Source organism: Tupaia chinensis, unplaced genomic scaffold, assembly GCF_000334495.1.
Source record: "Tupaia chinensis unplaced genomic scaffold, TupChi_1.0 Scaffold000594_1, whole genome shotgun sequence".
Taxonomy (NCBI): domain Eukaryota; kingdom Metazoa; phylum Chordata; class Mammalia; order Scandentia; family Tupaiidae; genus Tupaia; species Tupaia belangeri.
This window is the reverse complement of record NW_006160110.1, coordinates 1,876,576-1,888,752: the sequence shown is the minus strand read 5'-3', so window position 1 is coordinate 1,888,752 and position 12,177 is coordinate 1,876,576. Positions and strand designations below refer to the sequence as shown.

Below are 12,177 nucleotides of genomic sequence, written 5' to 3'. Positions count from 1 at the left end.
TTTTGTTTTTGTGTTTTTCCTTCCAGGTTTTTTTTTAAAAAAAAAAAAAAAAAAAAAACAAAAAAACAACCAAAAAAAAAAATGTTTTATTTCCCTCCTTTCTTACACAAAAAGTATATCATGCACGCTGTTCTGGACCTTGCTCTTTATTTACAGTATATGATTTTAAAAAAAACATGCATATGATAATGTATGATAGTATTTTGTAACTTGATTTTTTTTTTTCTTCTTGGCAAAAATATATTGCAGACTTATATCCTGGTTGATACCTTCATTTTACCTAAGAAACATGCATTTTAGGTTATTTGAATAAGGAGATCCATCAGAATATTCTCCCAATCACTATAACAACAAAAACCCAACATGTTTATATATTAAGTAGAGTTGTCATGATTCGTATGTATAAAATCACGAAACTTTGTTGAAAGGTATAATAAAAGGCTGAATAAGTACAGACATACCCACTTCATGCCCCAAATAGTTTTTTGTTTATATTTTTACAATGTAACCAATATTTGTGATGAGTGGCTGCTTCCAGCTTTTTGCTGATAGATAATGAGGTGTTGAGCATCATTCTGATTATCTTTTTGTTTTCCAATTTTTTTTTTTTTTTAAGTGCCAGTGGGTACGTGTGCTCATAAAAGAGGTAGGGAGAGAAAGCACTCCTCAGTGGGATGTAGTTAAGCTGTAGTCCTTTTTTCTCCATTTCTTCATTCAGTCAGGATTTTGGGCATGCACACACAAATGCCCTGTGTTTTCCAGGCTCTTGGGGCCAGAATTTGAACTGTGGTTGGACATATGGTATTCCCAATGCACAGTGCTTATTAGCCACTGTTCTAGGGGGCCCCCCCTAGGTTTTTTTTTTTTTTTTTTTTTGGCTAGAGGGCATTTATCCTTGCCATAGACAGAAAGACAGAGAGGGAGAAGAGAAAGCACTTCTCATGGGGAAGAGAAAGCATCCTCTATAAAGAATGGTCATGCCACAATCCCTTCTACTTCATTTCTCCTTCCTTTATTAATTTTGGACACACACTCACCTGGCATGTTTCAAAGCCTGCCAGGTTGAGGGCTTGAACCATACAGTTGGCCCTGTTGGGATCCATTGGGTTTTAAAATTTTTAATATATTATCTTCATGACATTTGATGAATGAAAATGCTTTTTATGAGGTCATGTATAGAAACTTGAACAGTGGATTATTCTTACTGCTTTGAAATAGTCCAAGTTTAATAAAGCATCTAACTAAGTGATATTTACGTGGAATAGATTGTTTTCAAAGAATGATGTGTAGGGAAAGATAGGGAAGTAATGCTTAATGCGGATGCCTTTTTATGGACTATTAATGGACTGCTCTAAGAAGAGAACCTAACATCACAGTGCAATAGATTGTGGAATTCTGCAGTCTGCAGTCGTATTAGTTTAGAAGCAGTCAAGGATTGTTTGCTAAAAGTGAAAAGCAAACCCCAAAACATAGTAGCCCCAGAACATGGGGAGGTCCTGAGAAGAAAATTGACATTACGAATGCAATTTAGTTTCAGTTTGATTTTTCATACAACAAAGCAAACTGTTCCTAGCATGTTAATGAAAAGGTGTTATGCTCTGTCAGAGTCTGGGTTTATTTATTAGGGTGTAACCTCATAGGTTAAAGAGGTTGATTATTGAGGTTTTTTTTTTTTGCATTTATTTATCAAACATTTTTATTTGTATTGGGTTTCTATGAGGAAATTTCAGTTAGATTTACATAGAATTTCTGTTGCTGAACCTGTAGGAGATGTTCAGTATACTTGTCTTGCAAATAATAGATTACTTAACATTAATTCTCTATCTGAAGAATAAGTTCAGTGAATGATTGGTTTCTCAGCTGGATAAACATTTTCCAAGCCATTTGGTTTTTATGTACCTCATGCTGTTTATTTAAGTGGTTATTACTTATGGGTTTATCAAGAAACCAAGATACAACCTTTTAAGGACAGTTGGTAGAAATGATTAGAGTATATTCTAGTTTAAATTTCAGAGTCAGTCAGATTGATAAACTATATCTGATGCCACTATCTCTAAATAAATGGCTTTTGCTGATAAAGTAGTATGCTTTTAAGATAATGAAATTAAAACATTTTGAATTAGTTATTTACATGAGTTGATTTTAGGTGTTGTTACAAGATTTTTATTTTTCCTGGTGATAGAAGATTATAAAAATTTAAACTATGTTTAATTTTCTACATAGCTCCAAATATGTTGGTGAAGGATGAATATGTTCATGACTTTGATGGACAGCCGTCGTTATCCACTGAAGGACATTCAATTCAAACCATCCAGCATCCACCAAGTAATCGTGCATCAACAGAGACATACAGCACCCCTGCTCTGTTAGCCCCGTCTGAGTCTAATGCTACCAGCACCACCAACTTCCCCAGCATTCCTGTGGCTTCCACAAGTGAGTTGTAGTATCAGATGTGTTGAGCAAGTTGAATTTTTCTAACCATTAAATATTGATGTGTAGTACTTACAGGAAAACTTCAAGTAAGTAAAAATTCAAAGTACTCTGGTAGTTTTCTTTAGTAAACAAATTTTAAGTAGGTGTTTCTGTTGGTCCTGGAAAAAATGATTTTGTAATTTATTTAAAGGTTTCAATATCGTTGTGTAATCTGTTTAAGAAGTAATTGCAGAATATTACGTTAATCACAGAGCAGCTTTTCTTTTTCTTTTCCTTTCTTTCTTTCTTTCTTTTTTTTTTTTTTTAAAAATCAGAGCATTGGCTTAGCATGTGTATGGTGTTAGTTGCACCTGCTTGTTAAGGGAATTGTATCTAAGCCCACACCAGCCATAGATTGTTGATAAATCTGGACAAATACTTTGTTAGCTTCTGACAAAGGGTCTGTTACTCTGTTTACTTTAATATTAGATAGATTCAGTATAGAAATTTTGATCTTTGGAATAAATGGGGAACTCATTTCTGCAATTGTGACTTTAAATAAAATATACTTAAATATATACACACACACACATACACATACAATATATTCAGATAAAATTTTGCCTTTTCATTCATTTCACCACTTCAAAGCAGTATCTTTTTCTTTTGTTACACAAGATGGCAAACTCAAGTACCACATATTTTAAGTAGATCATATTGGTCCACTTTAGAACCTGGACCCTTAATCATTTGATGTTTCTATTATCTGTCTACTTTTTGTTCACCAATTTGAGAATAGGGTTGACAGAAGTGGGTAGTAATGGAAACTAAAAAAAGGTGCTAATGGCCCTTGGACACAGATTAGTATTGGGAGCACAACCATCTACCTCTGTTTATTTTATAATCTCTGGAGATGAATTTTTTTGTTTATTTTTATTCATGGTAGAGAGTCATATGTACCCATGACAGAGAGAGAAGTATCCCCGACAGGGCCCTCTCATTCTGTCATACCCTTCCCCAACCCTCTAGCTCCTTAGGATTTTGAGCATGTGTGCATTGCCTGGCATGTTTTCAGACTAACCCAGGGATCTGAACCTGAGGTTGGCCATTCAGTTTGCTACTGACTGAATTCCAGGCTGGGCCTGGAGATAGAATTTCTATGACTATTAATTCTTACTAAAGTAACTTCATTTTGACTGTTCTGTTCCCTGGGCCTGAATTCTATTTGAGGACCAGGAAAAATGATAAGGATGAAATATAGCTGCTTTTGGGGCTGGCAGGTGGCGTGGTGGTTAGGGGCACTGGGCTCCCACATAGTCGACTGTGGTTCGAGTCCTGGACATGGCGGCTTGCTATCTCACTTTCTCTCTCTCTGTCCCTCTCTGGTCAAATTAAAATAAATAAATAAAGATAAATAAAATAATTCTTTAAAAAAATATAGCTGCTTTTGGTGTTTTGGGGTATATTTTTATAGTTGCATAGTAAGTACTGTAGGTTCTAGGATATTTGGTGAAATACTCCCTCAGATCTCAAAAAGTGTATTAATAGAATTAAAAGAAAAAAAATTGGACTAAAATAGAGGAATTGTAAGGCTATTTTACATGAGCTGATTTATTATAGTTTTGCTGTTTAAATTTTATATTATGCACTTGGACAGCTGTAATGGAAATATTCAGTACAGATAATGGCAGTGGACACTTAACAGTTTATGTTCATTTGGCTCCTGAATGTCTTCAGGATTCTTTATACATATCTTTATTATATAAATTAAAATAATTTAATTTTACTTGTATAGTTACAGTCTGTATAAGTTAGCGAAGAGTATATAGCATGTACAGTTTAAAAAAATGAGGAAAAACATAATTATCCTTTAAATTTTATTTTTAATTCCACTGTTTTTCTGACTTATGACTTTTAAACTAATTAATTACTTAATTGCCAGAGAGTGTGCGTGCTTATCAGAGGCAGATATAGAGAGAGAAAGCAACCAATGGCACGTGGTCCCTCTTCTTCCATTTCTTCATCCTGTTGGGATTTTGAACATGTATGGACACATGCCTGATGTGCTTTTCATGCCACTGGGTTCGAGATTTAAACCATGGTTAGGCATGTGCAATCTGAATTCCTTTCTACTAGGCTAAAGAGTTGGCCCTGTAAATATCCTTTAAAAATAATTTGCAGGGGCTGACAGGTAGCGTGGTGGTTGTGGTGCTAGACTCCCGCATGGTTGACCATGGTTTGAGTCCTGGACCTAGCTAGCAGCTTGCTTTCTCACTTCTCCCCACCCCTGTCTCTCTTTCTGGTCAAATTTTTAAAACTAATAATAATGATAATTAATAAAATAACTCTTAAAAAAAAAATCTTGCAGAGGGCCAGGAGGTGATGTGGAGTTCAAGGTGGTTAGATCCCCACATGGCAGGCCGCAGGGTTTGAGTCCCTGGACCCAGGGCTTAAACATGCCGGGCATGTGTGCATGTGTGCCCAAAATCCCTAGAGGAGAATGGCAGAGAAAGGATTATAGTGTAGCCATCCTCCTACTGGGCATGATTTCTCACTCTCTCCCCTTTGTCTCCCGTGAGTACATATGCCCTACAAATTAAAAAATAATAATAGTATGCAGAATTTCTTGGGATGAGTGGGGAGAGAGAGTGTTAAAAACTATCTTCTTTAAAAATAATTTGGAGGTTATTAAAAATTTCTTTCTAGCTCTTGATTTATACATCTTAGCTTTTAGGAAATGTGATTGGTGTAGAGGAGAAAAATGTTCTCCTTTGAGCTTGAGCTGTTCCTTTGACCTTATTCATTTTCCTTTGATCTTGGGCTTTCCTTAAGCTTTCTGTTGCTTGGTACTTTGAGCAATGGTGACCTTTACTGTCTTTCAACCAATTTTCTCACATTTAGGTGGAAAAAGGATGAGGTGATGTCAGTGACAAATAATGATTAAGAAATGTCAGTGCTTTCCAGATGGGATAAACAGTTGACTTAATGCTTACTCTAAGAAATCAGATTTTTTCCACCTGAAAAAGTAGAGGCCTTAAAAACGTAGAACAGTAAACTGTATCATAGAATGACTTCTGAATATAGCAGAAGCCAGAGGACACTTAGTTCTCCTAGTATATTACATCTGTTACATGTGTCACATATGTACATATTAATACATGTGACATACATGTCAACCTTGGGAATGATGTTCTTGAGAAGACACGATTCATGGTTTTTAAAAAGCATGTAAAAAAATGTCAAAGTAGACTTAGTATTTTGTGTGCATATGTTTTTAACCAGCAAATGCTGTATTGATTGCACAGTGGAACTAGATCTTTTTTAACTTCCTCACCTTTCCCATCAACTTACGTTTAAAATATTTCCTATTCTGCTTTTCTTTTATCAAACCTTGTAATATTCTGTCACTACCAGTAACAGTATTGATAATAATTAACTTTTAAGTTTTCAAAATTTTCTTGAGTTGGAGGCTGGCAGGTGGCGTGGTGGTTATGGTGCTGGTCTTCCACATGTCTGACCACATTTCGATTCCTGGACCTGGAGGCTTGCTTTCCTACTTTCCCTTTCTCTCTCTGGTCAAATTAAACAAATAATAATGATGATAATAAAGGAAATAAAAGAAATCTTTTTTTTTTTTTTTTGAGAGGTTTTTTACTGTAGGGCGCGTGGGCTCGCCAGAAAGACAGAGAGACAGAAAGCTAGAAGTCATCCCCCATGGGGGATGGCCACGCCGCAATCCCTTCTCCTCCATTCTCTTCTCGGGATCTTGGGCACACATGCACACGCGCCCAGTGTCAATTTAAGCCACTAGGTCCGAGACTCGAATCACGGTCAACTACATGGGAGTCCAGTGATATAGCCGTTACGCAACTGCTGGTCCTGAAATAAAATAAATCTTAAAAAAAGTTTTTATTGAGTCTAGATTTTTAGGGTCCTAATCACACAGGTTTAGTGAGACTTGGATAGAGTAGACAGAGGTGAACTGATGTGCTTCTGAGAAAGTTATGATAGGTTGGACATGTAGTAGAATTTTGCTTGCATGAAGGATATTTATGAAGAAATAGGCCACTGAAACTAGTTGGACATTACTTAACATGGAAATTTCTTTTTTTTAATAGAGGTTTTTGTCTTAGGGCAAGAGTGGTGAGAGGGATTGTGAGAAATCATCCCCCAAGGGGGATGGCCACACTGTAGTCCTTTCTTTTCCATTCTCCTCCTGGGATCTTGGGCACGCATGCACACATGCCCAGTGCGATTTTTAAGCCACTGTGTCTGGGCTTGAACTGCGGTTGGCTATGTGGGAGTCCAGCAGTGTTACTGCTATGCCATCTTCTGGCCCCCATAGAAATTTTTTTTGTAAATTCACACTCACTGGAGAGAGACAGAGAGAGAAGGAAAGTGAAAAAGCACTCCCAGTGAGGATAGTCACACTGCAATCCCTTTTTCTACATTTCTCCCTTCTTCTGGGATGTTGGACATACATGCCCATGTGCCTGGTATATTTTTCAAGCCACTGGGTTTGGGACTTGAACCATGTAGTGGGCCGTGTGGAATCCAGCTGCCTTAACCACCATGCCACTGGCTGACCCCAAATGGAATAATTTTGAATTTCTTTAAATTAGGATTACTTTCATAGATGGTTTTAGGCTTTTTATTTGATAGCCCATGAGTGAGTTCCACTTCATGCCCATCTTTGCAGTTGTGAATTATCAGATATAACTGATTTCTTCATTTATTGTATAAAATCATAGGATTGCATCTATAAATGTACCTTGTTAATATCTTCTTGTTCCTCTAGGTCAGCCTGCCAGTATATTGGCAGGCATCGGCAGCCAGCCATAGTGAAGGACTGTTGCAGATAGCTTCAGGGCCTCAGCCAGGACAGCAGCAGAATGGATTTACTGGTCAGCCAGCTACTTACCATCATAGTATGTACATGCTTTATAAAATATTTTAAATAGTTGAGAAAAAATAGGCAGCCTTTATAAAAACAAATTAATCCATGTGGGCCTTAATTTTTAGACAGCACTACTACCTGGACTGGAAGTAGAACTGCACCATACACACCTAATTTGCCTCACCACCAAAACGGCCATCTTCAGCACCACCCGCCTATGCCGCCCCATCCCGGACATTACTGTAAGCTCTTGTTTTTGTCGTAAGGACTTTTTCTTTTGTAGGCCTTTTATTTTTTTTTTTTTTTTTTTTTAAAGATTTTGCATCTTTTGTTCATCCTACAGTTCAGATTTGTTAAATAGTCAGTGCTTGTCAATACTTTTTGTAAACAGTATTATTTATTTTTCGTAGTTATGTTATCATACCTTTGTTTTGGAGGAGTGATATTTACTAAATACATTTATTTCTTTGTTGCTAATATTTCATTAACACCACATTGATTTCCATCCATTTGTTTGTTTGCTTTCTGTATGTTCTTAGATCTCATATGTATCTTATGTATCCATCCATAGTGGATTGAAAACCTTTGAGTGCTCAGATCTCAAGGTTTCCCTCTCCCATGGTATTCAGTGTACTATAGAAACTCAGATGTCGTATCTGTTGATACTCTGTTCAGGCATGATTGGGAGGGATACCCTATAGATAGCCTGTAGTTTCATGCAGAATAGGAACATTGTTCATTTGGCTTCATAAAATCAAGAATTTAAATATTTTATTTATATATATAGATATAGATATAGATATATATATAGATAGATAGATAGATATAGATATACACACAAACACACATATAAGATTTGTAATTTTTTCCTCTTATTATAAGATTAAGTACCAAAGAGAATTTGGAAAAACAGAAAAATATAAATAAGAAAATTAAAATTACCCAGAATTTTACTACCCAGAGATAACATACCACAAATATTTTATCTTTTTCCTTCCAGTCATATAAATAGGTATATATAAATGGGGGGATTATACTATGTATATGTTTTTGTATCATGATTTTTTCCAGTTATGTTACTATTTTTCCATATCTTAAAAGAATATAATTTTTAATGACTTCCTGGGCTAGCATAGTGGTTAAGGGTACTAGATTTGGATCCTTAATAGGCTGTTTGATCACTGGCAAGTTACTTAATATCATTAAGTCTCAAGAATAATAGTAGTATTAATAGTATCTATCTCAAGTAGTATTGTAAGAAGTAAATGTAATAATTCATGGGAGAAGTTTAGCACAGGGTCTTAATTCTAGTAAGTTTTCAGTTATGTTACCTACTATTCCATTAACCAAACATAGTGGTTGTTTTTAGAATAGGTATAGCAATTTATATTGTTATACATTGCAGTATAAATTATACTGTATTTCATGTTACATGAATAATTTATAATATTCATTAAATATTGTATAGAAAACTAAAATACTCAATAGCACTTGGCACACAGCACTAAGATATTAGCTATTAAATTTTCAAAAAGTAATTCAAGATCATTTGCTTATTATAATAATTATTAATAAGCAAGTAGGTAATGTAAGCTTTTACATCCCTATGCATTGCATAAATTTAATCTAAAGAATTCCTAAGGTTTGATAGTTATATTTAAATAAGGCTTATTAAAAGTTTAGTATTAGAAAACTTTTAATAAATAAAAATGGGATTTTTATTGTCTTTTCTTTAGGGCCAGTTCACAATGAGCTTGCATTCCAGCCTCCCATTTCCAATCATCCTGGTAAGTGTATTTCAGACTTGATTACTTATATTTAAATGTTCTTTATGGTAATTGACACATATATACAGGTACAATTTAATTACAAGGTAACTTAGCTATTCAGATAAGTATAAATACTCATCATGACATAAGTTAGTCAACAGTTTAAAAGTAGCCAGTATAGTCACACATAGACTATCTATATTTGATTTGTCTTAACTGTTTGAAAGAAAAGACAAGAACTGTGTTTTCAGCTAAAATCTGAAGTATGGAAGTACTGGCTTCAGTACTGAATATGTAAATGTTTACATATTCAGCATAATAAAACTAGGTTTCAAAATAGAGCAGCTGTAAAACTATAGCTTAAAAAGCCAGGATAGACTTTTAAGACAATGAAAAGAGAAATAGTTCACATTATCTATCTTTTTTTAAAAAAAATACAGTGATGCCATTTTCTTTTATTTAATTTTATTTATTTATTGTTGTTCTTCAGTTTGACCACAGAGAGAGAAAGAGAATGAGAAAGCAAGCCACTAGGTCCAGGACTTGAACCTTGGTCAGCCATACAGGAGTCCAGCGCCTTTACCATCATGCCACCTGCTGGTCCTCACTGTATCTGTCTCATAAGATCAGTTTGAGACTCTCTGGTTAGCTGGAATTTAGAAATAATTTGATTAAACTGTGCTCAAAGAAGCAAATAACTGAATAGCTTTATTTAATTCAAAGTTTGTATATAACTTTTTAAACTGTAGGAGTAATAAAACAGGAAAGCTGGGAAATAAAAAAATACCAAAAGTTCTTTAAAGACAAACATAGGAATTTGAATTTTTTCTCCCTTCATATCTGTTTTTCTTAGCTTAAAAAGATGAAAATTTGTTATTTCAACTCATCTTAATTTTTTCATTATCATATAGTTCCTCCCAATAAAAAAATTATTACAAAGAATTTCAAACATGCTAGAATAGTGTAGACATTATTCCATTGCACTTATCACTTGAAACTATTGTCACCTAATAGGCAGTCTTGTTTCATTCATACCCTTACCCTCTCTCTCCCTTCTGTATTATTTTGAGGCAGATTCCATATAATTGTTAGCTATGTAAATATTTTGGTATAAATTCCCAATAAAGATTTTTAAAATAATTTTGACAGAAGCCATGTGTACTCTTGCCAGAAGGGGAGAGAGAAAGAGAAAGCCCTCCCCGTGAGGAATGGCCACATCACAATTTCTTTGCCATTTCTCCATCCTGTTGGGATTTTGGGCACATGTATACTTGTACCTCGCGTATTTTTCTGGCTGCCAGGTCCAGGACTTGAATTTTGGCGTCAGTCACATGGGATCCAGCTGTTTTAACTGCTGGGCCAACCCGTAGCCTTGTAATTATGTGAGCTGGACCCCATATGGCCAACTACAGTTCAAGTCTTGGATCCAGTGACTTGAAAAACATACCAGGTGGTTGAAAAACATACCAGGTGGGCACATGTGTATGCATGCCCAAAATCCCAAAAAGAGAGAAACGAAAAAGGGATTGCAATGTGACCATTCCACATTGGCTTACTTTCCTATTTTCCCTCTCTATCTTTGCCTCTCTCTGGTGAGCATATATCCCTCTGGCAAATTAAAAAATAAGTAACCACAGTGCTCACAATGATTAATTTAAAGGGTAATTTGTAGCTCCCAAATAGATATACACAATTTTATTTGTGTGAATAATAGTCTGTTATTGATCATTTATACTGGTTCTAATTTTTCTTTGAGCTGTTTAAAATAATTAAGGGAGAAGATCTTTGTGCTTATAATTTTTCTCATATTTTAGTTTGATTTATAAGATTTCTGGATCAAAATGCCAAATTGTTTTACAGTGACGATATTAGAGTGTAAGAATCAGTTTTACCATGTTCACTGGATGGATGATAGATGTGATAATTTAGTAAACTTTTGACTGATTTAGGGGGAAAATCATATTTGTTGCAGTTAGGAAAAAGTGATGCTAAAGAGCTAGAAACTTCTAAAACTATACATGTTCACTTTAAATAAATTTTCCATGTGTTTTACATTGTGTATTTGATGTGATCTTAAACATTATTCTGTGGGTCAAGAGATCTTGCCTTGTTATAAACTTACTTTTTAAAGAAATGTAATATACATAATAGTACATAATACAAGTATACAGTCTAATAAATAGTAAAGCTGACACCATCTGTGTGAACAGTACCCAGGATTGAAAACTTGAAAATTGAAGCACCCCAGAAACCCTCCAACCTCAGTCAAAATATTTGCCTGCCTTCTCTCCAGACATAACCATTATCTTGCCTTTTTATGGATATCTTATTTTTGCTTTTTTAAAGTGACAGTTGCATCCCTAAACTATCTAGTTTACTTTGTTTTTACTTGTTTTGGCAATTATATAAAAGGAATCATTATATCAGAATCTTAGTTTGTGTGTGTGGAAACAAAACCTCCTTTTTCTTTTTTGTAAAAAGAATTATTATTATTATTATTATTATTGCTTTTATTTTTAAATTTGACCAGAGAGAGACAGAAGGGGAGTGGGGTGGGAGGTAGTGAGAAAGCAAGCCATCACGTCCAGGACCCGAATTGTAGTTGTCTATGTGGGAGTCTAGTACCCTAGTAACCCTGCCACCTGCCAGCCCACAGAACCTTCTTAAAAGGGGAGACGCTAGAGTTTGAACAATGAGAATTTTTGCAGCCCCCTGTATAGCTTCATGGAAGGTAGTCTGCAGGAGTGAGGGTAATCAGGGCTCTTAAAAAAGACCTACTCTGGATGGAGTAGTGAGGTGGGGTAAGAGCGTTAGCATGCAACTGTCATTTGGTCTTAGATTCAGTAATCACCTTTGACTTCTTGGTCAATTTCCTTCTTTTTTTTCTCATTTGAGCACTGATGTTTAGGTCTAACAGTGCTGGTGGTTGGGAATAGCATTAACTCCTTGAGTATATGCATTTGAAGCAACCTGCATTAAAGCTTCTGTCTTTGAGTAGAAAAAGGAAGTGACTTAATGGCAAGGAAGAGCCTGAAAATCTCTGTCCAGGTAGCTATAGAAGGGGATTAGCTCTGCATATACACCTTTTTTTTTTTTTTT

The 12,177-nt window shown here is 35.2% G+C and overlaps 1 protein-coding gene across 1 annotated transcript in view; it reads left to right on the top strand.

Annotated features, from left to right (window-relative positions):
* Positions 1–12,177, top strand: part of SMAD4 (SMAD family member 4) — a 52,978-nt gene that overhangs the window by 14,170 nt on the left and 26,631 nt on the right. Inside the window, 5 exon segments of the mRNA XM_006158395.3 lie at positions 2,224–2,433; positions 7,211–7,245; positions 7,247–7,340; positions 7,435–7,551; positions 9,046–9,096. Coding sequence (XP_006158457.1) covers positions 2,224–2,433; positions 7,211–7,245; positions 7,247–7,340; positions 7,435–7,551; positions 9,046–9,096 — 507 coding nt within the window.